Source organism: Phacochoerus africanus, chromosome 7, assembly GCF_016906955.1.
Source record: "Phacochoerus africanus isolate WHEZ1 chromosome 7, ROS_Pafr_v1, whole genome shotgun sequence".
NCBI classification, from domain to species: domain Eukaryota; kingdom Metazoa; phylum Chordata; class Mammalia; order Artiodactyla; family Suidae; genus Phacochoerus; species Phacochoerus africanus.
The window spans coordinates 5,338,728-5,365,792 of NC_062550.1; the positions used below are offsets into that span (position 1 = coordinate 5,338,728).

The following is a 27,065-nucleotide window of genomic DNA, read 5'->3' on the forward strand; positions in this document are numbered from 1 at the left end:
TGCTCTCAGTACTGGGTCTTGGTGCCCTCAGTACTGGATCTCAGTGCCTCCAGTACTGGATCTCAGTGTCCTCGGTGCTGGGTCTCAGTGCCCTCAGTGCTGGGTCTTAGTACACCTTAATTCAGTTCCAAAGGGAAAGCAGCTGGAATCTCCAGATTCCCCCTCATTCTTTGCCTGGAAAGGACCCCTGTCTGGTCAGAGGTCCCAGTGTAGGCAGTGGTCATGCCACCAGGAAGCCTGGGACTGTGTCTGCAGTTCTGGTGTCACTCCCTCACTCCTGCAAGCAGCATACTGGGTTACTGATGCTCATTCATGCATCAGTAAGATCTCCAGCCCTTCTGATAGACAAGCATGTGCCCTCAGCCCTGTGTGTGTGTGTTTGGGGGTGGGGGGGTGGGGCTCTGGAAGCTGCAGAGTTGATCTCTTGACCGTGTGAGAGTCGTCTGTAGCAGCACGTTTGCACACAGAGCTTTCACCTTATTTTCATCTGGATTTTTTTTAATGTTTTATCTCTTTTTTTTGACAGGCAGTTTTTCTACTGTTGTTATTTTTAGCATTCATTAATTCACTGTAAATACAAATGAAGATACAGTACAATTAATTTCTTTGCTAATCAAAATATTTGATCAAATGAAGTAATTTTTCAATTCTTAGAAGTAATTATACTGTTCTTTAAAAGAAAGTGGAGGAATTCTTTACTGAGTGTTCCTAATTAGGAGTTTTTGCTACCTGCTGTGTTCTGTATGAAGTTTCAGGATATTTTTTTCTCCTCCTGTAAGGAATGATGGGGGGGAAATGTATAATTGTCTTCCTAACTATTCAGAACAGAACTTAGTGGAAGAATCATGCAATCTGATTAGCTAATTATAACCTTGTAATAGTTAAATTCATATACAGACATGTTTCTAATCTGGCAGCTGGAATGGACCTTGCTAAAGCATGTTGTACCACCAGGTGACTGTCACCCTGAAGGCCACAGGAAGGGTGTCACGAGTCCCTTTGCAGAGTTGCCCAGAGTCAAGGAACAGTGACAGCCAAAAAGCCACCTTCCTGTACTCTGAGCTCAGCCCCTTTGATTTCTTACCAGTTAGAAATTCACACCTGAATGGGTCAGCTATTGCTGCGTAACAAACCACAGAACCTCCAGGGCAATAAGCATTTGCTGGGCTCCGGCATGTGTGCTGGCTGATCTGGGCGGGCCCAGCTCCAGTGGCCTGACTGGGACATCTCTGCTCCACGTGCCTTTCACCCCCCTTCTTGGACCTGAGTGGAGCCAAGCGGGTTCCTCTCAAGGTGGCTCCACAGATGCAAGAGGGTTTGCCAGTCACCCAAGTGGTACCAGCCCTGGGCCCGTGGGGCTCCTCCAGTTCATCAGCTGGCACTGTGTGCTCTGGGAGATCCAGCTCGGAGTGGAAAGTGGTGTCCAAGGCACTGGGCTGTGGGGGCGGGGAGCCCTGGAGCCGGGGCGGGGTGAATTCTGCACAGACCTGTGCTATCTCCCTGTGACACCCACTGGTTGGTGGCGGGGGGGGCGTGGTTCATGATTCTAAGCAGTGGCGGGGTTTGGGACCACAGGATCACACTGGAAAGCTTGCTTTTTACTAAACAGGATTCGAGGTCGCGGCTGTGTGTGAGACTGAGGAACCGGTCTCAATTCCATAAAAGTGAACTGTGATTAGTCAGCTCTTTGATGATTCCTATATTGGGACATTCTTTTTTCTTTTTAGGGCTGTACCTGCAGCATGGGGAAGTTCCCCCCCGCCAGGGGTCAAATGGGAGCTGTAGCTGCTGACCCACGCCACGGCCACAGCAACGTGGGACCTGAGCCACTTCTGCGACCTACGCCACAGCTTGTGGGAATGCCGGATCCTTAACCCACGGAGCGAGGTCAGGGTTCAAACCCACATCCTCTCAGCGCAACATCAGGTCCTCAGCCCACTGAGCCACAATGGGAACTCTGGGACATTGTAATATATTTTGCCAAGACTGTTGTGTAGTCACAAAGGGGACCAGGCATGTTCTTTTTGGTGCAGTGGTCTGTATTCCGCTGGGACATCGAGAGAGACAATCGTTTGGTAAAACAAGGTTCCGTGAATACCCTTGGATCAATGAGAGAAGATTCCTCCCTTCTAATAGGGTCAGACCCTAGTGCCTAAGAGGACACTATTTTTCATTGATTTAAAAAGTCACTGGAGGAGCTCCCGTCGTGGCTCCGCAGTAACGAACCCCAGCTAGAATCCATGAGGACACAGGCTTGGTCCCTGGCCTCGCTCGGTGGGTGAAGGATCCGACGGTGCCGTGAGCTGTGGTGTCCGTCACAGACGCGGCTCAGATCTAGTGTTGCTGTGGCTGTGGTGTCGGCTGGCAGCTACAGCTCTGAGTTGACCCCTAGCCCGGGAACCTCCATATGCCGCGGGTGCGGCCCTAAAAAGACCCAAAAAAGCCACTGGAACAGGCGTGCGTGCATGTATCTGCCAGCTGCAGGGCCACGGGAGCAGCTCCTGTCCCAGACAGCAGCGCGGACAGAAGTGGGTGCCTGCCGCCTCATCCCTCTGCCTTCTCTGTCTTGCAGCTGTGATTCCTACCCTGAGGGGCCTTTTATGTAAAGCGCAGTTAGTTTTGGAAAGTGACATTTGCATCTGAAGATAGTGGTGTCTTTTCTGATTAGGAGAAACATTTCTTCTAGCTACAGAAAAAGCACTATTTTTCCCCATTCAGATGTAGTGATCACGTGAGACGTGCCAGGGACACAAAAGCGCCAGACCAAGAGCCATCTGTTCTTCCCTGGCGGCTCCAGTCACCCGGAGCCGGGCTGGCGGTGGCTGAGCGGCTCTGCACGAAGCAGGACGGGAACCAGAAGATGGTTCCCGAACAGACCGGAGGCTGGGTGTCCTCGATGGAAGAGCCAGGAGGGCATGCCCCCCAGAGCCAGCAGGCTCTCTGGTGGCACAGGGTGGGGAGCCATGCAGCTGCGTCCTCTGGGGCCAGTGGGACCTTCTGGTCAGTGGCTGGCATCCTTGCGCCCCGAGGGGCGGGGCTATTGGTGCCGCTGGGGGCGGGGCTATTGGTGATCTTCGCTTTCAGCTTGTGCCCTGGTTGAGTTTCTACCTCTTCCGCTGTGAACATGCAGAAATTATCTTTACAAACAGCCAGCAAACATCATGAGCTGGCAGCGACCAGTCATGGTCAGCGCCACCACCCCCCGCACCCGCAGCCTGGCCTCGGACTGTGGCTCTGGGGACCCCGAGAAAAGCGCCAGGCGTGCAGGCAGGGACCGCAGTGGAACCCGGCCCTGCTCCCAACCTTCCCGCCAGCTCGCTGGGTGAGGAGAACGGCGCCTCTGGCCCCAGTTTTCAAGGGTTTGCTCCCGAACCTCCTTCGCCTCCCAGAGCAGTGGTTTCCTCCTCAGGGAGCCTGTTTCCATGGATCGTGCCAAGAGCGCAGGGCCCGATACCCTCTCCGCTCACCTGTGAGACCAGCCTTGGCCCCTCCCCTGCCAGACCCCGCCGGGGAAGCCTATTTAAGGGTTACTCCCCAGTGTCTAGACAAGAGCCCAGCACCTGGCTGGCGTTCCAGGGGTGTCTGTGCAGGCCTGGGTATAGTCATCGTGGTACGTACTGTGTATTCATCCTCTGGGCGTGGATTGCACGCCTGTGCATCACTCTCCCCCTCCCCCGCCCCAGGGCCCTGGGATTTGCTGTGGCCCAGGTGTCACACTGATCCCTGCACAGCTGGGCCGTGGAAGGGATTCATGTCCATGCTGTTTCCTGGAGCTGGGCTCCCAGCAGCCTCTCCACCTCATCGCTGGCCCTCCGGCTCTCCCTGCCCGCACACCTCCGACCTCAGGACCCCAAACCCTGGGGGAGGCAAGAATCCCTGCTCCAGAGCCCCTGCTTCTGCCCCAAGTCACTCCTCATGCAGAGAGCAAGCATCCATGCTAGTATGAATAGGAGTTCCCACTGTGGCACAGTGGGTTAAGGATCCTGAGTTGCCACAGCTGGGACGTAGGTCGAAGCTGCAGCTCAGATTCAATCCCTAGTCCGGGAACTTCCATATGCTTTGGCTGCAGCTAAAATACAAAGAAACAAACAAACTAGTGCGTGTATATACGTGTGTGCATGTGTGTGTACGTGTGTGCATGTGTGTGTGTCCTTGTGTGTGAGCATTTGGACTGTTTGTGGCCCTTTTCCACTTAGAGCATTGCACTCGTTTTACCGGAGACTTAAACTACTTCTCAAAACATCCTAAATACCTTGCATTGTAATCTGTCTTCTGAAATATCATATTTCATTTAACCATCTCATCATTTAGACCATTTACGAAGTGTTGCTAAGTTTTTAATGTTTACAAATGTTGTGTGTAGTAGTGTAATGAGGCCATGAGTTCACCTTGTTTATTTCCTTAAGGAGACTCTCCAAAGGGCAGGCGCCAAGTCAAGGGATGGGCACTTTTATGGCTTCAGACACTTTATTCCACCTTCTCAGCATCGACCGTCTCAATCGAGACATTTGCCAGTTTCTTAGAAGAAAAAAGTGGGGTCTTGTTTTCACTTCCATTTTTTTGCATCACGACAAGGTCGGAGCTTTCTGACAGAGGATCCTGGGTGGCTGCAGGGCAGTCATTCCTGTGGCTGACTGTGGAGGTGCTGTTCACCTGCCCGCCCTTTCCTGAAACAAAGATCAAAGTCCCACTGTGTGCCAGCCTCTTCTAAGCACTCGGGGATTTGATAGTGAACAAAAGATTGAGGCCCTGCCTGGAAATGTATCTTCTGTTGGAATGAGAAAGACAATTGGGGTAAATACGAGGTGGATCGAAGAGCCACAGGTGTGACGGAAAACAAGCAGGGAAGGGGTGGATGTGGGAAGTTGGGGGAGAGCGAGTGCAAAGGCCCTGGGGCAAGGGCGAGCTTGCTCTGTGTGTGTGCGCGGTGGGGGGGGGGGGGGGCACCGCAGGAGGCCTGGTGGCTGTGAGCAGAGCATACAAGGAAGAAAGCCACCGAGTGAGGTCAAAGTGTGTCGTGGGTGGGCCGGTAGCCAATGTGATGCCCTGCTGGTTCCTCTGAGCAACGTGGGAAGCCACCCAGGAGCTTTGCTTGATCTGATTTGCACTTTAAAGAGATCCTTGTGGGGGTGACTATGGCTTTCTGATTATGGCTCTGCCCTCCCTTACCCCTCCACCCAGACAGCAAGTGCTAACACTGTGTGTGTGTGTGTGTGTGTGTGTGTGTGTGTGTGCGCTGTTAAAAGATTGAGGGTGGAGGGAAGCAGGGCAGCTGTTGGAGTAAGAGATGATGACGGCTTAGACCAGGGGAGGGTGGAGCAGTCCACTCCCAGGTATACGCTGAGAGTGGGGCCCCTGGCATTTGTGGGTGGTTGTGGGGCCTCAGGAGGACCACGTTTTGGAGCTAATGACTCCAGAGAGAAGAATTTTCCTGTACAAAACTTGGGTGTTCTCCTTTGCTTAGCAGGGCCTCTCTCACCCAAGATTTTCCTGGAATCGGCCAGCCAACTGTTCCTTGCTCCTTTCATCATGATGTAACAAGTAGGCTTTGTGGGAGTTCCCGTTGCGGTGCAGCGGACACGAATCCGACTAGTATCCATGAGGATGCGGGGTCGACCCCCGGCCTCATTCAGTGGGTCGGGGATCCTGCATTGCCGTGAGCTGTGGTGTAGGCTGGCAGCTATGGCTCTGATTCCACCCCCTAGCCTGGGAACCTCCACATGCCACGGGTGCAGCCCTAAAAAGAAAAAAAAAAGAATAAATAAATAAAATTTCAAAAAAAATAAGCTTTGTGGTGTAAGGGCTCAGTCACCAATGAGACGCTCGTTTCAGCGTCTCGGTAGGGTGTCCACTGATTTGTTTGTATATTCTGGACCCAACTATTTTGATTCTATTATTCTGATTTTATCAAGTTTGTGGTGTTCTGATAGCTGGTGGATCAAAACCATCCATGCCAGCCTTTTCCAAAAATTTCACGGCAATTCTCGCATATTTATTTTTCTCTGTCAGCTTTAATACCTACGTCTAACGATTCTCCCCATATTCACTGAGATTTTGTTCATCAGAATTTTATTTACAATTTGAGAAAGGTTTTGTCTTTTGAAATGGAGTCTTCACATCCAGGAACATAGCACGTGTCGCTTTTTTATTCCAATCTTGCTTTGGTAACCTCGATAGATTATGTGTAGCTTTCTTAGCACAGGTCTTAGGCCTTTCAGATGTTATCTACCCAAAGGTATTCAACAGCCTTGTCATTAGCGTGAGTGTGGGTTTTTCTCACAATACAACTTATCACTCGTTACATTTACTGTTAAAAAAAATATTGCCTTTTTGTGTTTTTTACTTGAATCCAGCTGCTTTTCTAACTGTCCTGAGACTCTGGTTTTATAATCATATACACTACTAAAAAGTCTCGTTTTTCAACACGTATGCTATTTATTTCATCTTCTTGTCTTATCTCAAAAGCCGGAACCTCTAAAACTGGGGTGAGTAGACCTGACAGTGCGTGTGCCCGTCTAGTTTCTGACTTTAATGGCAATACTTCAATATTTCACCTGCGTGATACATTTGCAGACAGGGTCTGCTTCTCACTCTCGGGTCTAAGATGTTCATTTATTTCTGTTTACTTTATATATTCTGCTCTATTCTATATCATTTTATCAGGAATGGCTGTTGAACTTCGTAAAATGCCTTTTTGCCATTTTATGTGACCTTTTCTAATGTAAGGAATTGAATATTATTTGCTAATTCTTGAAGGATTCTTATTTTTGAAATAAACCCTAATTGATCCTGGGTTGCCCTTTTAAAATACGGCACCAAATCTTCCTAATGTTTATAGAACTTTTTGATATATTTGCATTTATGTCTATAAATTAGATTGGCTAATAGTTTTCATTTCAAGTGTTTTCTTCGTCATGTTTTGGTATGAGGGTGCTCTGTGATGAACTGGAATATTATATATCCCTTTTGGTGTTCTGGAATGATTTGACTAATGTAAAAATTATCCACGCTTGATGCCTTTTTACTGATAGATGGTAGATCTTTTCACAGCTTTTTAAAATTTCTTTTGTGGTTACCAGTCTGCTCAGGCTTTCCTACCACTCAAGTTCAACTTCGTAATTTCTATTTTGCTGGAAAATGATTCAATTTCCTCTGGAGTTTAAAGCATATTAATCAAAGATTGCCTATCCTACTTTGTTAGAACTCTTCCACATCTGCTGTTAAAATAGTAGTATTTCCACCTTGTCTTGTGTGTTAACGCTTTCAAAGAGCCCTCAGACCCCATTTCAGGGGAACCCTGATTCCTCCGGGAAAGACGAGGAAACGGAGGGAGAAGTGGGTGCCTGTCCGATGGCGTCGCACAGCCAGTTAGAGGCAGCGTCTGGCCTCAGACCGGGGTCCCCATGCAGGGCACTGCACCTGCGTTCTTTCCAGTTATGTCCACCTGGGGGCCCACAAGTGTGACAAGTGTGAGGATGGGCCCTGGTCATGAGTCTCCAACCAGAAAAGGTCCCGCTGCTCTCTGAATGCCGACACCTCTCGCAATGTTTAGAGAAAGGCTCTTGTACTTGGAGAAAAGGGGTGCATTTTCAACTGCTGGAAAGAATATGAGGTGCCTGTGATGGCCCTTTATTTTCCAGAATGGAAGAAGAAGGGCATTCATTCACTTTGCATATTTAAACACTTCTGTCGACCTCTGGGTGGTCAGGGGTGTGGTGGGCGGTGGTGCATGGTTTTGAGGGTGTTCCCGGCACAGCCTGTGTTTGACACAATGTCATCAAGTAACGTTAGGCTCTGTCCCAGAGGACGGGGACAAATCACACTGTACTGCTGTGGACGTGCTGAAAATGAATGCTGAGCACGTTTTAACGTCGGTTGGAGGGGATTCCACGTGGTAACCAGGTAAAGCACCAGTGCTTTGAAAGAGCGGTTGTCACCGCTCACAGTCCGGAAGGCCTTGGATGTGGAGAAACCCAGTACCCGTGCCTGGCTCCTCCCAGAGCCCAGCCTCCCCTCCCACCTGGGGCCCCACCCCGGCCTCACACTCCGGGAGCTGACCTGCTGCTGCAGGGACCACCGTCCAGCTCCAGGGGCCTTTTCCTAATTGCAGCAAGTAGAAGCACGTCAGGGCTGTGCCCCTGGCCCTGCCCGCTGCCCTCCCAGGAGGCTCAGGACTCAGCTGCCCCCCACCCCAGCTTCGTCCTTCGGGCTCCAGTTGCCTGAGTGTCCAGCAGAGACACAGAGACCCTTGTCCCTTCCAGGCCCGCTGATGGTCACTAAGTCACTTTCCTTGCCTGCCAGCCCCGTGGTCGGTCGGCCCACCACACGGACCTTCCGCGATGCGGAAGGCGGGCTGCGGGCCTCCTCGGCCCCTCCCGGCCCACCTGGCCGCCAGCCCTCCGGCCCGCGCATGAGCCTCGACGTACAGTAGGAAGATCCTTCCACTGCCCTCCCCTCCTCGTGGCTCACTCCTCCCTCCAGAAAACTGCCCCACCCCCCCGCAGGGCCCCAAGCACCGGTCCCTGAAGAGCACCTCCCAGCACCCCTACCCCACGAGGGGTGCAGAACAGGAAGCAGCCAGTGGGCAGGCTCCACGGATGCCCAAGGCCTCCAACCCCAGGAAATCTGAGCTCACCGGCCTTAAACCCCCATGGGTCTCGAAGCTGCAGACTTAAGGGACGCGAACCTGTTCTAACTGCCGTGCATGTAAATCAGCTCAACTGAGGTCTGGATACACCTCCCCACTGATGCTCTTACCACGCAGAGCAGACACTCAGTGTGTGTGTCAAACCAGCCAGAACCCAGGCGGAAGGGGCGAATGGATGAGGGTAAAAGATGCGCCCTCCCCGGGGCCTGGCCTGGCCCCCGCCCCGCCCTCTGGGACAGCCTCGCTTTTCTCCTTCTTCACGGCGGGTCAGTGCCCTGCACCTGCGGCGGGATCCTGTTTAGTCCTGCCCCCAGGTCACACTGTCTCCTGGCTGGTCGCCCTCCCTAACCTGCCGTGGGGGAGGCGCCCAGGGCCAGGGCGGTCCATTCTTCATTAAGTGGATCTCGCCTTTCTGTTCCCTTTTGCCCAGACTGCTGCTGAGTGGGCCGAGAAGATGCCCAAAGGCCCGCCGCCCAGATCTCCCAAAGAAACGGCAAACCGAGCGATCCTGGCCCGGCTCCACAAAGCCGTGGCCTCCCGCTACCACGCCATCGCCCGGGAGTTTGACGGCTTCGACACGGCCAAGACCAACACGGCCTCGAGGGACGAGTTCCGGTCCATCTGTACCCGCCACGTCCAAGTTCTGACAGATGAACAGGTGAGAAACGCATCTCCTTTAGCTCCCTAAACAATGTCACCTGAGCCTCAGGTCAGCCCTTCCTCGAAGTGCAGAGAGTTTGTGTTTTTTAAATATTTAAGGGCTTTTTTCCTGGAGGGGCGGAGGGCGTTGTTATTGTCTTGTTTCGTTTTAAATCTTGCTGAGGACTCACAGGAGCCTTCTGTTTATATAGCAGGTATGGATTGCACCGTTTCAATCAGGGTGTAAATGATACCACTTCAATTTTTAAAATCACATTCATCTTGGCTCCAGCTACACTGTCCTGCTTTCTCCTTCTCTGGGCCGTGCCCGGGCTTAAATGATCCAGAGAGGCGGCCAGTTTCCCGCCACAGCTGAGTGGGGTGGCGGTGGGGTTTGCAGAGACAGTAAGTTGCCCTGCCCCTCCCAGCACCCACCCCCCACCCCTGCCCCCAGCCTCTGCCCGACTCTGCTGCCCCCGTTTTCAGATGACCTGGGACCACTTCCCCAGGCATGCTGGTGGCATGCCCACCCCCCGTGGACCTCTCCCTGTCCGCAGGCTGGACACGAGTCGCCCTCTCAGAGGCCCTCCTGTCCATCACAGAACCCCTGCGAGAGGCTGTCTGTGGTCTTCTCCCTGAGGACCGAGCTGGGCTCTTTAGCTCAAAGCGCTGGCACCCCTCTGCCTGGCCTCCTTGGCCCTTGACGGCTTTCCCAGGCCCCGATCCCCTCCCCACCGGACGGTGTCCCGAGGGCCTGCCCAGCTCGCTGACCTGGGTTGATGATCACGCTCAGGTTCGATCCCTGGCCTCGCTCAGTGGGTTAAGGATCCCGTGTTGCCGTGAGCTGTGGTGTAGGCCGCAGACACAGCTCGGATCCCGTGTTACTGTGGCTGTGGTGTAGGCCGGCAGCTTTAGCTCTGATTTGACCCCCTAGCCTGGGAGCTTCACTATGCCACGGGTGCTGCCCGCCCCCCCAAAAAAAAGACAAAGCAAGCGAGCTGTTTGCAAGTATTTCCCCCCATTCTTGGAAACTGCAAAATTAATACACTTGCATTTATTATTCTGTGGGGCCGACTAATAAAGGTTTCACTAATCCAGGTTTTACTAATAAAGGTTTTTCATTCCATCTAAATGAGGAAAATTCTCCTCTAATTATAGAGGTAAATTAATGACGTGTTGGCATATCTGGCCTTCATAACAGAGAATTTGGTTTTAATTGTCCACTAAGAAAGCCTCACCATCCCCAGCACGTTCAGCACTGCCACCCACCCCCACCCCCACCCCACCCCCCAAATCGAGCACTCACTTTTAAATGCCGCTTTCTAAAAATACGCAGACACATCTCAGATGCAGGCTGCATCATCGAGAGTGTCAAAGTCTGGCATAAGCACCATGGTTGAAGTTGGTGATGATTAGCAGAAATTGTGCTATGCTTGGGAAGGATGCTTCTAGATACAGGCGGGTAAACAGACAGCAGAAGCCCCAGAGCCTTATGGTTCCTCTTTGCGTGGGTCCCTTAGCCAGGGACCTTCCTAACCGAGGGCCAGGGTCTGGCACGGTAAGACGCAGAAGTCACCTGCACTCTTGACCCGTCTAGACCCCTCCTGCCGTGGTTGGGGAGAGTTCACTGCAGATGCCGGGACAGTTGGGACCACGTTAAACTGCATTCAGGTTCAGACTCCAGGACCTAGTTCACCAGCATTGCACAAACTCAGCTCACCTCCAAAAAGCAAACCACCGTGAATCCAAGGGTCCAGCTCGCGTGGCTGACAACAGCTCCATAGCAGGGGAAGCGCCACATCTTTTGAAACCTCTTGGCACGATTAACCTTGGAGGAGGAGAGCGACTTTCAGAGCAGATGGAGTTGGAGGCCGACGGGTCTTCGTGGCTCTGTGTAAAGCGTGTTAGAAAAGGCCGTGGAACTGGATCCACTTGGATCTTGCTTCAGAAGGCAGAGGCCCCCCTGGGGAGAGCCTGTCCTGGGGAGGCCGTGTAGTGCCTGCGTGAGTTTTTTGAACCCGCAACTACATAAGGAAACAGAACCGTTAGGCGTTTTTGAACACTTCAAATGTGGTATTTTAGAAGCAGACACCTCTAGGAAGTGCGAAAAATGCAGGCAGACTTGGGTTTCAGCTCTGCTCTGCACGCGTCCAGCTGTGTGACCTCAGAGAACGATGCAGCCTCTCTGAGCGTGTGTCCTCCCCTGGGAACTGGGGTGCACAGTGCTCCCCAGGCTGCTCCAGGGGCCCTACCCCCACCTGGTCTGCAGTCCTGCCTCTGCCGTCTTTGCCCACTGCGCCCCCGCCTGCCCCTGCGCCCCCTCACCCAGTACCTGGCCACACCCACTTCCTCTTCCAGACTCACTTTGAGCAGAGGTGGAGCCTTTTCTGACCACACCCTCACCTGCTGGCGCTGGCCACGCCCTGCTGTGCCCCCGCCCCTCAGCTCTCCATCTTCAAGCTGAGGGGCTTTGGGATACCCCTGAGTGTTCCTGGGCACAGGGATGTCTTGGCTGCACCCTTCCCTCACTGCAGGCCTCTGTGCACAGCGTGAGGAAGGAACCAAGCAGGGCTGTTCCCTGCCTCCTCCGCGCCCACATCCCGGGAGGGTGGAGAGGTGAAACACCCCCTGTAGGTTGTTTTTGTCACTCCACGCTGCTCTCTGCTGTGAAGGGGCATGCAGCCGGGAGAGCAGAGCTGGGAGCTGGCCTGGACCAAGGGGTCAGGACGGCTTCCCTGAGGACACGATGTTGGCTGTGGGTGGTGCCTCCAAGAGGAGACAGAGCGATGCAGGCAGAAGGGACACCCTGGAGGCAGGAGCAGAGGGCCTGCTACTGGGATGGAGCTGCTACCAGCCATCAGGCACAAGAGACACGCCCGCCATGGGGTCTGTGTTCTTTTAGGGGGTCCGTGTTCTGTTTGTGTAAACGGCATACGTGTCTGTCGGATGGTGATAGATGCACTAGAGGCCAACATAAGCAGGAAAGAGGGTGGTGCTGGGGTGCCGGGAGGGTGCGATGCGAGGAGGGCACCCCTGAGAAGGTGGCCTCGGATTAGGGACCCGGGTCAGGTGGATTGCTGGGAGCCGAGGGGGATCCCGGATGTGTGTTGGAGTTGGAGGCAACAGAGTTTGCTAGCGGATGTGGGCGTGGCGAACAAGGAAGTGGAAGGAGCGTGGAGGGGACACCGCGGGGGGCAGGTGCGGGAGGCAGGGTGGCGTTGGGCGCCTCGCTGATGGGCTCGTCCACAGTTGCATCTTCTGTCCACCTCTCCTTCCCGCTCACTTTCTCTTTGCTAACGTGCGTCTTGCTCTCAGGAAAAAGGAGGCCCCAGAGTGACCCTCTTTCACCCTCATTCTAAAAAAACCGCTTGGCTGGGGATGGGATTCTGGGTCCAAGTTGCCTCCCCCCCAGACACTTGAAAGCGATTTCTCGGTTGCCTTCCAGCATCTCTGGGTGCTGATGAGACATCTGCTGGTGGGCACATGCTCTCCCCCGGGGCCAGATCCCAGCAGCGAGGAAGGTGGGCCTGCGCTCTGTACACGGGCTCATTTCACGGGCACCTGCAGGGCGACAAGCGGTGAGGAGAGGGGAGCCAGGAGGGCTGGGCTGATGGGTCCCGAATGCTCGGGCTGCTCTCAGGCTGCTCGGCCAGGAGGCCCTGCACTTGCCCAGGCCTGTTCTAGAGATGGACGGCTCCTGCCTTTGGCGGCCTTCGTTCTCAGCGACGGTGGGCCTTCTCTGCCCACTGGTGGCACGGGCCACTTCCAGCTCCAACTGGCTGCCTCTGTTTCTGCCTCAGGTAGTGGGCGACGGCTTGGTTCTAGTTGTCCATCTCCCGTGGGGGCATCGTGTTCCCATTCCTGGGAGGGTCCCGCCCCCACCACCTGCATCATAGCCATGGGTTTCTTCTCCATTTCCCTCTCTCTCTCTCTCTCTTTCTTTTTTTTTTTTTTTTTGGTCTTTTAGGGCCACACCTGTGCCATATGGCAGTTTCCAGACTAGGGGTCGAATAGGAGCTACAGTCACCAGCCTACACCACCGCCACAGCAACGCCAGATCCAAGTCTCATCTGCAACCTACACCACAGCTCACACCAACCCCAGATCCTTAACCCACTGATCGAGGCCAGGGATTGAACCTGCGTCCTCACAGATACTAGTCAGATCCGTTTCTGCTGAGCCATGACAGGAACTCCTAAGAAAAGTTCAGATTTTGTAGCTGTTTGGATCCTTCTTAGTGTTAGGATGGGCGTGGCATTCCCTTGCAGGTAAGTTTCCACATCACGAGCAGAAGCAGGATCCAAGGTCATGAATTTTGGGGTCTGTAGAAGGTGGTTGGCTGCTTCTCTGTGTTTCTAGAGCACGTTCCAGCAGCTGCCCACTCTGCCATGTGATGTGGAAACTTACCCGCTTTTCAGCTCATTCACAAACCACAAGAATTTTGCCAGTGTTTCATCTCCAGCTCACAGGACCCACTGTTGTGGTGCCCGTTTCCAGTCTTTTCGATGCCTCTCCTGTCCCAACAGCCCCCGCTCTCTGCTGCATCTCCAGGCTGTGCCACTGTCCTGGGGTGTCACCTGTCGGGACCGTGGAGCCAGGCTCCAGGTCGTCCTAGTGAGGCATATCCTGCCCTTCGTGGTGAGGCCCCTTCAGTTAAAAGGGCACAGGAGGGAATTCCCCTTGCAGCGCAGTAGAAACAAACCTGACCAGTATCCATGAGGATGTGGGTTCGATCCCTGGCCCCACTCAGTGGGTTAAGGATCTCGTGTTTCCGTGAGCTGTGGTGTAGGCCATAGATGCAGCAGGGATCTGGCATTGCTGTGGCTGTGGGGGTAGGCTGGCAGCTGCAGCTCTGATTGGACCCCTAGCCTGGGAGCTTCCCTATGTGGCAGGTGTGGCCCTAAAAAGTGGAAAAAGAAAAAAGAGGATAAAAATAGAGTTTGCGTGATCCTGCCTTGACGTCACCTGCATCCCAGGAGTTAATTAGGAAGGTGGTCAGTCCCTGCCTCGCCTGCCTGAAGACAAGCCCCTTTGGCTGTGCTTGCCTCTTCGTAAACATCTTCACTGCCACGCCTCGGCTTCTCGCAGCACCCCCAGGCATCCCCAGCACCCCTCGTACCTGCTCTTACCCACATGCCCTTCCTCCTGTTTGCCTCCCAAGTCTGCTGAGACGGGAGCGCGAAAGAGGCCCCCGGGGCAGCCCCCCTGCCTCATAAGCCCCGTCCTTCTTTTCCTCCTCAAAGCCTCTCACGATGGCTGTGATCAGAACACGGTTCCTGAATCCTGTCCCCCGTCATTTCGCCAGGGCCTGGTCTTCTCACGTGTGCCTTTTAGGATCTTCAGCAGTTAATAAACCTGTATTGAGTACCTACTATGTGCCCGTCCCTTTGGCACCTCCTATGTGCCAGTCCCTTAAAATGCAAATGGCTGGCATTTTAAGATGAATCTCAGAGGACCCTCCAGGGAGTTTCTCAGCCAGGCAGGGAGGTGGCACCTGCAGAGGTGGTTTCATCAGGATGCAGAGAGGCGGAGAAGTGCACCCCGTCTGCCCAGTGGGCCTTCAGAACTTCCCTGGAGGAGACCCAGGGTGGGGGGCGGGGGGGCGGGTGGCTGCCCTTGGTGACCATGAGGTCTGTCTGTGGTCACTTTCGCAAGGACTCTCACTTCCACTCACCAAGTAGTTCTCCCCCATTGACCAAAATTAAAGCAGCATGAATCCAGATATGTGATAAATGACACGGACCTGTGCTCACGCCTAATTTGACATGGTGACATAAGATGTAACTTTTGAGGGAAGCTGGGCGGAGGGGTCCGGGGGCCCCTCTTACCATCCTTGCAACTTCCTGCAAATCTATAATTATTCCAAAATAAAAGGCTAAAACAAATTAAGAATGTTGTCCCAGGAGTTCCCATGGTGGCCCAGTGGGTTAAGAACCTGACGTAGCCTCCATGAAGATGCAGGTTTGATCCTTGGCCCCGTCTAGTGGATTAAGGATCCCGCGTTGCTGTGGCTGTGGTGTAGCTCTGATTCAACCGTTTTCCCTTCCTAGGGAGAGCCTGGAACCTTCTCCCTCTCTTTCTCACTCCTCACTACCTCTTCCTGGAATTTCAAGTAGAGCCAGAGAGGGTCCCTTTCATTATTATGCTTTTGGAAAAGCCCAGTGGAGCCCAGAGGCACAGTGGGTTCCCGGCCAAGGCCAGGTGCCTGGCAGGGAGTCGGTCCCCAGGACCCCGGTGCAGGGGGATGGCTGCTGCTCCCCTCCATGCATGCTGGAGGTCTCCACTGTGCCTTAGGGCTGTAAAAAAACCAAATTGGAAGTAAATCGCCATCCTTCTCGCCTCCCCAAAAGCCCTCAGGTCATCCAGAGAGGCTCCAGTAGGCTGCGTAGAGTGCAGCTCTGAGAGTCTGTGGCATCAGACGACACCAACACAAAGCCATGAAGTCCCACCAGTTCTCCAGAAGCCTCCCTTTTCATGTCGTGAGAAGACAGCGTTTGCCCTGAGGGTGAAATAAATTGTGGACACAAACACGGTGGCCAGGGGCCATGGCACGTGGTGCACTGTTCACAGGGCTCAGGGGCCTGGAGGCAGCAGGACGGGGCCTGGCTGGGCTCCCCTGGTTTGCATTTGCTCCTAAAACATCCTTCTGTACCGCAGCTCAGTCTCTGTGCCTGGTCACAGGATTTGATGGCCTTAAACTGCTCGCTCAGGGCCCAAATCAGTTAAAAAATGCCCTGTGGAAGCCATGGGTAACTCTCCGCCTCGGCTCTCCTTGCCTTCTGGAGGCTTCCGCCAAGCTGTGGCCAGCAGGATGGGCGGGTTTCTTTTTTCCATGTTTTTCTCCTTTGCTGCAGACCCTGCCCCCAAGAGCTCCCACCCACTCGGGTTTGGACCCTGGGGAGATGACCTCTGCTCCTTTGCCAGTTTGACAGGCTCTGGGAGGAGATGCCGGTCAACGCCAAGGGGAGGCTGAAATACCTCGACTTCCTGAGCACCTTCAGCTCCGAGAAGGCGGCCACACCGCCGGCCACGGATGACTCGGCCAAGGCGCAGAGAGGGAGCAGCGTCCCCGAGGTCTCGGAAGGAGGCAGGTCTGCAGGATCATCACCCACCCGCAACCTGAGAACGGGGTCCAAACAGCAGAGTCACCCCTGCGTGAGTTCCTGTTTCTGGGCGTCCCATGTCGCCTTGCACCGGGCCCCCACACCCCAGGCTGGGGGCCTAGTGTCCCCACAGGGTGGGGGTGACCAAGAAGGTGGCACAGGGTGAGCCTGGGGTGGGGGCCATCTAGAGGGGCCACTGGCAGGTCCTTGCAATCCCCTGCCAGGGACGGGAGGTAGGAGTGGGCACGGGGGTGGGGAGGGGTGGGGGTGAAGAGTAAAGAGATGGGGAAGGACCATGGGGGAGGGTGCCAAGCCAGCACCCCGAGGGCATCCGCGGGCAGGACTGCAGGCGTCCCAAGTGGGCAGCCCCACCGTGTACCGCTGGGCCCCACAGGGTTAAGTGTGGTTACACCCATTTTACAGTTGAAGATATTGAGGCTCTAAGAGGGGTCGTCATGTGCTCAGGGTTCCTTGTTAGAAACGGAGAGACCCGAAATTCAAATCCAGGCCTCTCTCACTTCACCCCAGGGATGGGCGAGCTGAGCCGCCCCAGGGATGGGCGAGGGCCCTCGCTTCCTCTGCCTGAAGCCAGGCAGCGTCACCGGGGTGGGGGTGGCTGAGAGGAGCCCGTCGGGGACGCGAGCAACCACCGCCGCCGAGCTTTGTGCGCGGCGAGCTGCGGAAGAACGTAGCTGTTACCCGTTCATTCAGGCCACACGGGTTTATTGCACACCTACTGTGTGCTGGCTCTTTTCTAGAGCTGAGCACGCACACAAATCCTGCTCTTGTGGAGTTTCTGATCTTGTGGGGGACGAGGGCTGAGGAACAGGGGAGTATTTAGCAAGTTAGTGAGCAGAGCAGAATGGAGGGGTCAGGGCATCCCCGAGAGGCCCACCTCCCAGTCCCCGGACCCAGAACGCACGCCTCACCTGGGGAGCGGGCGCCAAGGTCGCGGCAGATGAGATGGTCCTGGAGGGACCGGGTGGGCCCAGGATGGGGCTACGCAGGCAGAAGGGTCAGGGTGGGGGGGGGACACAGTTTGAGGACGAGCCACCCAACGTGGCTGCCTTCGAAGGTGGAGGCCAGGGCCTCAGCCCAAGGATGCGGGGCCTCCAGAAGCGGGGAGGGCACGCTGTCTGTTATTCCGATTTGGCACAAAGAGCTCGCCCATGGAAACAGAACCGAGATGGTATAACCTTACCATTTTGTTTTGGTTTTCATTTTATTTCCAAAACGCTGGCGCCTCCACCCCGAGGGGTCTCTGCAGGTGTTTCTTGTCGCTCTCGTCGTCCATCCCCGGTGACAGGTCGGCTCTCTGCCCCAACAGAGCCCGGTGGGTGCAGCGCTGCCCCTGCAGAACTGCGAGCCCGTCGAGAACAAGCTGCGGAAGAGGCTCCAGGGCTGCTGGCGCGAGTTCCTGAGGGAGTGTAAGGAACGGGACGCCGGCAAGCGGGGTGAGATCGCCCCCGCCGACTTCCTGGGTGCGTCCACCTGCGGCCCCGATCGTACAGCATCACCCCCCAGACCCGGCGGGCACCTCTGGGCACCTCAGCCAACCCCCGGATCTGGGGACAAGGACTCCTACTGCCTCAGCCCCACCCCCGCTCCATCAAGTCAGCACGTGTGCCTTTCAGCCCTAGAAACCTCAGGCCCATTGTGGACTCCGGGCAGAATGTGAAGGGTGACAGGCTTGGAGAGCCGAGGGAGGTGGGACGGGACGGGGACGGCTGGGGACACAGCTCTGCCCTGTTGATCCGTTTTTCACCAGGCGTCCCTTTGGTCAAGTTGGAACAAAACCAGTTTAGGAAAAGTTCCCATGGTGGCTCAGCGGGTTAAGGACCCACAATTGTCCCTGTCAGGATGTGGGTTCGATCCCTGGCCTCCATCAGTGGGTGAAGGATCTGGTATTGCCACAAGCTGCGGCCTAGGCGATGCGGCTCGGATCCCGCGTTGCTGTGGCTGTGGTGTAGGCCAGCAGCTGCAGCTCCAATTCGCCCCTTAGCCTGGGACCTGCGGCCCTAAAACAAAGAGGCAAACAAACAACTGTCGTGTTTACATTCCCACTTGCTGCACACTGTTTACGCAGCCTTTCGCATCACAGGAAAATAAGCCCGACCAGGTCCTTCTCTGCTTAGAAGCCCCTCTGCCTGCCTCTTCTTTGCTGTACGGACCCCTTTTAGAAGAACGTTTTTCCTGAGAACCTTCAGTATCAACATAAATTACTTCTCTGATAACCGTGGCTTGAAAATGCACACGTGAAAGAAGGTGTGAACTCTTTAAGTGAACTGCTCCTGCCACCAAAAACAAAAACAAAAACACACCTATACCTCAAATGTAAAAATTTGCAATGGGTAATAATTACATGTTGTGACATTGATTTCACGTGACATGTCTCACTGAAAGCAAATCACCAGTGCTGGTTTAACACGTTTGACTTCCACTTTTTCTTTGGTTAATTCTTTGGATTTCGAGCACGCCGTCATCCTCGTCCTGACCGTATTTCTTTTTAACTGTGCACCCCCACAAGCCTCCTTTCACGGTCCTGGCAGCGCATCTAAACGCCAGTGCTGTGAAAACACACCTTCTGGCTAAACCCAGGTTAGACGACCTTCTGCAAGTTGGAACCTCCAGTGCTGTTGCTGGAAATTCCTTTGGGTCCCTTGTGGGGGGCGCTGTTGACATCCTGACTTTCAGCTGTGCTGACCTCGGGCAGCCAGGAGGATTCTTCAGTGTGGCATCAATGCGACCCTAGTGAATCAGAAAGCCAGATGCCAACTCTCAACTCGCACGACGCTTGTCTTTTCGGGGAACTCTGTGTGTTTTCCAGAAGGCACATTTTAGTTCAGCATTAGGATGAAAGCTCCAAACGCCTAACCTGGGGTCGCCTAGCAGACTCTTGAGAGCATAGCTCTGAAGCCCAGCTGAAAAATGCTTACGCAGAGGGAATTCTGAATTCTGAATTCTGAATTCGAGTCTGAATTCCTGACCCTACCAGGGCCAACCCCCTCCACACGGAACCTGCCCGGCTCAGCTCTGATTCTTGTCCGGTGGGAACACCCCCCTGGCCCCCTGCCTGCTCGAAGCCCCCATCCCACTATGTCCATACTGCTGGGCCCACAGCCGTGGTGCCCAAGCAAAGCCTGGCCAGCAGGCAAAGCCAGGACAGAGTGAGCCCAGCAGGATTCGGGGTGGGGAGGGCTCCTTCCAGGCCGCACTTGCTTGGCCATGTGCCTGTGTGTTTCTGCATCTGTCCATCTACCAACCGTGAGCCTGGGAAGCAAGGACCCAGCCAGGGCATCTCAGCAAGTGATGAATGAATGAGGGATCCAGTGAGTGAGTGAACGGAGCGCCACCAACTGAACTGATGTGCTTGCCTTTAGCTCTCGCGGAGAAATTCAACCTGGACATAAACAGAGACGAGTGCCAGCAGCTCATCGTCAAGTACGACTTAAAGAATGACGGGACGTTTGCTTATTGCAGCTTCATCCAGAGCTGCGTCCTCCTCTTAAGAGCAAAGGAGAGCTCCCTGCTGCAGAGGATGAAAATCCAGAACGCGAATAAAATGGTGTGTGAGTCGTGCTGAGAAAAGGGGCGGGGGGGTGGGGGGGCTCCCACTTTTCTCAGTGAATCCCGTCAGGTCCCCTCCTACAGACAGCGGCCCCATCAGGGTCTGCAGACCCCAGACTGGGGACCAGCAGCCTGGATCCCAGGTTCTCAAAGTCGGTGGGTGGCAGATGCCCACAGGCCCCTCTGTGTGGCAGGTGGACCATCGGGAGAGCAGCTCACAGCCACCAGGAGCCACCAGGAGCGGGAATCAGTCAGTTAACTGGGAAGGCAAGTGGGGGGAGGGGCACAGCAAAGCGAAACATACCGAGTGGTCACTCATCAACCCTCTGAGACAGGCCGGCCTTGCTCTGGGTGTGGGCGGTCAGCCGGAGACCCGTTACTCTCTCTCGCCCAGTCTGTACCCACGATGCATTCATTGCAATGCCCTTCTTGTTTCTTTGAAGGGGAATGAGACCCCTAAGATGCTTAAAAAGCTGCTGGAGGGCCTGTGCCTCTGAATTTTTAAATTTTTTCTCAATTATTTCTAATTTTCTGATTCTCACCCACACCCAGTTCAACCATTCGCCTTTCTAGTGTCTTTCCAAGACAGGAAGCAAAAAAAAAAACCCTTTTTCTCCCTCATATTCCTCATCTGTAACATTGAATTAAGTTACCTTGAATTAAATAACAACTGGCCTTGTCCATTTGGGAACAAACACAGCTGATTCCAACCCTCTTAGGACTCGGCCTCAGGGACCAGAAGTGGGGGGCAGACAGCAATCCACTGCCCAGCCCCCTCCAAGGCCCAGTTGCAGCAGAGTGATGGGGTGAGCCCAGCAGAGAGTGGGTTCCACGCAGAAACTTTCTCCGCAGCTAAACGTGTAATTTTGTGCCAAATTGAGCCCCATCTTAGCATAGTTTCTAGTTTAGACAAGCAAGAGTGGACATCAAAAGCTTAGGCCAAGTTACAGAAGAAAAACGTGCCATTAAGACAGTTTTTTATGGGAGTTCCCATCATGGTGCATCGGAAACGAATCCAACTAGGAACCATGAGGTTGTGGGTTCGATCCCTGGCCTCGCTCCGTGGGTTAAGGATCTGACATTGCCGTGAGCTGTGCTGTAGGTCGCAGACACAGCTCGTATCCGGCATTGCTGTGGGTGTGGCGTAGGCTGGCAGCTGCAGGTCCTATTTGACCCCTAGCCTAGGAACCTCCATGTGCTGCAAGTGCCGCCCTAAAAAGCAAAAAAAAAAAAAAAACAAAAAACAAAAAAAAAGACAGTCCTTTATCCAGCTCAGTTTCCTCTGTGAGTGGAGAAAACGCTTTCCTCCTCAGATGTTAGGGGACCGAGGAACCTCGTTGGAAAAGGATGGAGACCGCATGGCCTTCAAGGCTCCAGCCAGCTCTGGCCCTCCTCCGCCTCTCCAGATCTCGGGTCCCCTTCTCTACACGAGGGGACGTCTGCTGGCAGGTCCTGCTTCAGATGCACTGCCCAAGGCACCGGAAGGCTAGCCGTGGCCTGCTTGGGGGGGACCTGCCCGTGAGGCTGAGCGTACATGAACTGTGAGAGGCTCTGGGGCGGCCCCCCGGGGGCCTGGGCACCTGGACAGATGTCCCAGCTCACCTCTGCGTGTCCCTGCCTTGCCCCCAGCTCTCAGCTCCGGGACGGCAGCCCCCACTCTGTCTGGGGCCTGGGTGAGTCCTGCCTTCCATCCCCCATCCGTGCCCTGGACGTGATTGACAGGTAGTGAGGCTTCTTCCCCGGGGAGTCTTTCCTGGGGGAAAGTGGGGCCAGGGCCTGTCCCTGCCCCTGCTGGCCCCTGCCTGGCCCCTGTGCCAATCCCCTCCCCTCTGCAGGCAGCCCAGACCCCACCACGCCAGCTGTCTCTCTGTCACTCCTGCTCTAGTGCCTCGGGGCTTTCTAGGCAACTTTGGACAGTGACAATGGGGACACCCCTCTGGGGCTTTGCTTTTGGGCGCTGCCAGAGGCGGAGGACTTCTGGATGGGTTGGCGGCCTGGGCTGGGAAGGGAAAAACCCTTTGTCAAACCAGACCCGGGTGTGGGAGGGGCAGGTGAGCACGGAATCCCTTCATTTTTGTGAGTGAGGACCAGCCGACTGGATAAATTGGCAGCTGAGGAAGGCATGGGGGTATCTGGAGAGTGTCTGTCATAGGTGCTAAATGATGTAAAAATCAATTTAACTTTGTGCTAATTTGTTTTCTGTAGCGCCCCGCTAAAGTTACTTTCCCAAAATGTGTTACACACTATTGACTGCAGTTCACCTCGGTGCTATTCAGACATGCACTGGGGCTGAATCATGCTAAAATATCTTATTTTCAATCTAATAGCACCTAAATGAAATAATCACAGTGTAGGGTACTAATTACTAGATATAATTACAACCTTGCAATTAAAAAAAAAATCAGTTTGGAGTTCCCATCGGGGCTCAGTGACTAGTATCTATGAGGTTGTGGGTTCGATACCTGGCCTTACTCAGTGGGTTAAGGATCTGGTGTTGCCCTGAGCTGTGGTGTAGGTTGCAGATGCAGCTTGGATCCTGCAGTGCCCTGTTTGTGGTGTAGGCCGGCAGCTGCAGCTCTGATTCAACCCCTAACCTGGGAACTTCCATGTGCCCCAGATGCAGCCCTAAAAAGCAAAAAAAGAAGAAAAAAAATCTGTTCATTATAAGAACCTACTAGAAGACCCAAACGGAATCTCTTTTTTCCCCTCAAACTCTTTTGAAAGAGACCGGCTCTCTGCCTGGCGCTCCCCTCAAGGACTCGGGGAGGAGCTCCCTGGGAGGCTGCCTGGCAGGTGCTGGCATCAAATGGGCCCTGATGCTGCCACCTCACCTCCCTGAACCCCCACGTCTCCATCCGGGACAAGGGGGCAAAGAGACCTACTCCTCCCAGGCTGGTAGAGGGCGTGTAAAGGAGATGCAGCCTGTGATCCACCCACAGGCAGACGAGGAGAGCGCCTGTTATACAGAGAGCCCTGCTCGCTGAGCCGCTCCGGCCGGCGGGGGGCGGGGTGGGATCAAGCCGCGGGTGGAGCGGCGCCCGCGGAGGCCAGACGGGAGCTCGCAGCCCCGGCAGCCTCTCGGCCGGCCACCGCCTGTCCGCCCCATCCTTCCCACCCCAAAGCTCTTGTCTCAGCCCCTCTTGGTTTGGGGTTCTTTTTGCAGAAAGAAGCCGGTGCGGAGACCTCTTCCTTCTACTGCGCTCTGCTCCGCATTCAGCCCCGGATCGCGCACTGCTGGAGGCCCATGCGGCGCACGTTCAAGGCCCACGACCAGGGCGGGACGGGGCTTTTAAGCGTGGCCGACTTCAGGAAGGTGAGCTCAGCGCCCTTGAGGCCGTTGCCTCTGAACGGGAAGCGGCTGCCAAAGGCCAGTGGTCAGAAAACCTCAAAATAGGGTCCCCCCCATCCACCCACCCACCCAAAGGCCCAGGTCTGGCAGCTGCCCCGGACCCCACGTCCTGGGGCCCCAGCTACCAAGGGCTGTCTGCTTTCCCTCAGCTGCAGACCCCAGGCTCTCCTCCCAGAGCTTTCTAGAACCCTGCAGGACTTCCCAGCGCACCAACCCTGGGCGCAGCTGTCCTCCGGCCCTGAACCTCTGCTGCTGCTGCTGCTGCTGCTGCTTCTGCCACTGCTCAGGGCCCTGGCCCCACCCCACGCAAGGCCAGCGCCCCCCCCCCCCAATCTCTATAAGGGAAGCAGGGCCTGCGTCTGTCTCCAAGGATCGCAGAGCTGAATGACAAATTGGGGTGGCGGTGCTGAAGCAGGAGCCCAGGTGTGGCCGCTCAGGGCCCACAGACCCAGCCCCGCCTCGCAGGGGCCCCCCGTCGGGCCTGCCTTGGAGTCGGGAAGCTGCTCACCTCCCCGCAGAGGTTTGGATGAGAAGCTTCCCTCTCCAGAGTCTGAGCCCTGGCTGTGGTGTAGGTCACAGAGGTGGCTCGGATCCCGCCTTGCTGTGTAGGCCAGCAGCTACAGCTCCAATTCGACCCCTAGTCTGGGAAATTCCAAATGTCACAGATGCAGCCAAAAAAACAAAAACGAAACAAAACAAAACTCCCACGTTGAGAATAATGTAGAACTCTGCGAATTAACAGCTTCTCGCCCCCCCCAACTTCCCTCCCACTCCCGCTTCCCCCCCCCCCCCCCCCCCGCCGCGGAGGCTGAGAAGGTAACTGAGGTCCAGACCATTAGATTAGAAATCAAATATCACAGCCAGGGGAAAACTCGGTCAAGACATGAGAGACAGTGTTAGGACCTCAAAATGCATGTACAGAAAACATACTCCTTAGGTTGATCTGTGCTTCAGCAACTAAAAAGAAATTATTTTTAAGTAAAAAAAAAAAAAAACTTGTCTTGATAATCCAGGAAGATGAACCGCAGTGAGTGGGGCCTGGCGGCCGCGTTTGCTGCGGCCGGTGCTGGGCAGTGGAGAGGCGGGGCCTCGCAGCCCCCGGCCCCCATAGTGGGCGGGGCCGTCAGGTTCCTGCCCGCAGCGCCCCCCAGTGGCTTCCAGCTTTACTTTAGGGTCAAGTCCAATTCTCAGCCAGAGACGGGAAGCAAGTGGGTGAGCTTCTGTTGTCTCTTCCAGCAGCTTCTCCGGGGGAATTCGGCAAAGATGGGGAGGGGGCAATAGAACCGGAGACACTGGGAGTTCCTGTTGTGGCTCAGCAGGTGAAGAGCCCAACTTAATATCCATGAGGACACAGGTTCCATCCCCGGCCTCGCTCAGTGGGTTAAGGGTCTGGCATTGCCCTGAGCTGTGGTGTAGGTCGCAGGCGTGGCTCAGATCCAGCGTTGCTGTGGCTGTGACCTAGGCCGGCAGCTACAGCTCCAGTTTGACCCCTGGCCTGGGAACCTCCACACATGTGCCATGGGTGCGGCCCAAAAAAGAAATGGAGACACTGCTGGCAGCAGAGCCAGAGCCCAAGACCGGGTGGGTGCTGGGGTCCTTCCTGACACCCAGGCTCCCGCTCCTTTTCTGCTGTCAGCCCAGGAGCGCCATGGCCAGACAGCCCATCTGCATCCCATGGACCCAGGCTGCGCCTACTGCTGCTTCCAAGGAACCTCGGGGTCTTCTAGCCCCACTTTCTAGCCTCCTCTAAGGAACAAATTATGACACGAAATGTAGATAGGAAGTGTACAACCCAATCTTTATATTGATGTAATAGGCTACCTATCACAGTTTGTCTCCGTTGCAAATAACAGGGGGGCCAAAAAATAGCAGCAGCTTGAACATGGTGGAAGTTTATTTCTCTGCCACGTAAAAGAATCCCACAGGCAGGAAGTCCAGGGCTGGCGTGGTGGCTGAACAGTCATCGGGGACATTGTATTTTTGTTCTCTCATCCTCAACACTTGATTTCCTTCCTCAAGCTCACCTCATGGTCCAAGGTGGCTGCCAAAGCCCAGCATCACTTCTGCATTCCAGACAGCAGAGGGGAAAAGAGGAGAGAAAAAAGGCATGGCCCCTTTCTTTAGCGGAGACTTCCCAGAAGTCCCGCATAACATTCTCACTTAGTTTTAACTGGCCAGAACACACCTAGCTATAAGAGAGGCTAAGAAATGTCTCCTTTTAGCTGGACACCCGGTCACCTGGAAGGAAATCAGGGTTCTGTTAAGTGACTAAGAAAGGGCAGTCAGTATTGGTTGAGCAACTAGCAGGCCCTGCCGCAGGTGGTAGGACTTGCTGTAGGATCCTAACTCCTTGCACCCTGCACCTGCCCTCCTCCTGGGCCCCACCCTGAGGCCCCATCCTAGTTAAGACCCTGTGGCCAGATCTCCCCTCTAATGCCCTCCTCCCTGTCCATCCTCCTTATCTGAACATGTGGACCAGCCTCACTGTGTTTCAGGGAGGCGGCAGTCATTTCCATCCTGCTCCTGGAGGGCCGGGCGGGGCTGGGGAGAACCAGCGACTCCCACGTGACGGGCAGTCGAGGGGTCTTCGTGTTGGATGCGGGCCCTGGTTGGTGGGGGTGGAGGTGGCCAGGGCAGAGGAGGGTGCAGGAGAGAAGTGGGGGGAGCCGCTGGGGGCCACTCTGGGGGGGGGTGTCCAGGCGTGGGAGTTGGGAGGTGGGCGCGTGTTCCCCCCCCCCCCGGGGCAGCCGGCCTCCGGGACGGCTCTGCGACCAGCGGGGCGCCCCCCCTGTCCTGCAGGTCCTGAGACAGTACAGCGTCATCCTCTCGGAGGAGGAGTTCTTCCACGTCCTGGAGCATTACGACAAGACCCTGTCTGCCAAGATCCCCTACAACGACTTCCTCCGGGCCTTCCTCCAGTAGGCGCCCGGGGTAGACGGACTTCCAGGACGTGCCCTGAAACGAAGCCCACCCCCCCCACACACACTCCCCCCCACCCCCTGCAACGAGCCCGCAGCTTCCGGGTCAGCCCAGGCCTGGCGCTGCAGCTCCAGCCTCAGCCACGGCCTCTCCCGCGGGCTGAGCCTCAGGACCGCCCGTTACTGCGAGCAAATTAAAATGTTAGTCTTTCCAAGAATGCTTCTGGAGACTTTAAAAGAACCACCATTAATAACCTTTAAAACTTTAAACTTGAGTTTAAATAAAACTCTTATTCGTAAGAGTCTGCTGGGTGCCTCCGGGACACCCCCTTCTCCAATCCAGGCCCCAGCCCTTCCCCACCCGGCTCAGAGCGGTGCCCCTGCTGGGCTGGTCTGCAGACACGTCTCTGCCCGCGGGGCACAGGCACCAGCCTGACATCAGGGTGGAGCATCCGACGTCTAAGTCAGGCCCCTTGGAGCTTCAGGGGCTCAGGCTTCCAGGGCGGCCACGCTGACGGCTGGTTGGAGTCACCTACCAGTCCCATTTCAGGAGGGACTTTTCCTCGGACCTGTCAAGGCCTGACAAGCTAAGAGAAGTTTTAAATCACTGCAATCCTTTCTGCTCGTCATGAGGCAGAGGGGAGAGTTTGCTGCCTTCTGGAAGGAACAGAGGAGGCAGGCAAGAGAGCTTCCCCCTGCCATGTGACCCCAGGCTGTCAGAGGGGGGCGGGGATGAGGACCCCTCAGGGTCACCCTGAGGGAACACACGAGTGCTGCCTAGCCAGGGGACCGCGCTTCCCTCTGAGGGAGGTGCCAGCCAGCTCCCATGGTGGCCCGGCCAC

General features: G+C 55.2%; 1 protein-coding gene across 4 annotated transcripts in view; it reads left to right on the forward strand.

The window, feature by feature from the left end:
* EFCAB6 (EF-hand calcium binding domain 6) overlaps window positions 1–26,523 on the forward strand; it is a 236,080-nt gene extending 209,557 nt beyond the window's left edge. Inside the window, exons 26-31 of one of the 4 annotated variants that reach the window (XR_007135738.1) lie at window positions 9,078–9,305; window positions 16,211–16,441; window positions 17,717–17,870; window positions 19,770–19,954; window positions 21,270–21,629; window positions 23,120–23,172. Coding sequence is in view for 3 of the 4 variants with exons in the window: in XM_047786044.1 (XP_047642000.1) it covers window positions 9,078–9,305; window positions 16,211–16,441; window positions 17,717–17,870; window positions 19,770–19,954; window positions 23,120–23,269; window positions 26,105–26,227 (1,071 nt within the window). In the remaining variant the exon portion in view is untranslated. Of the gene's footprint in view, window positions 1–9,077; window positions 9,306–16,210; window positions 16,442–17,656; window positions 17,871–18,490; window positions 19,750–19,769; window positions 19,955–21,269; window positions 21,630–23,119; window positions 23,270–26,104 lie in introns of those variants that run through there. The other 3 variants (XM_047786044.1, XM_047786045.1, XM_047786047.1) reach the window with 3 other exon arrangements.
* Window positions 26,524–27,065: the final 542 nt, after the last annotated feature.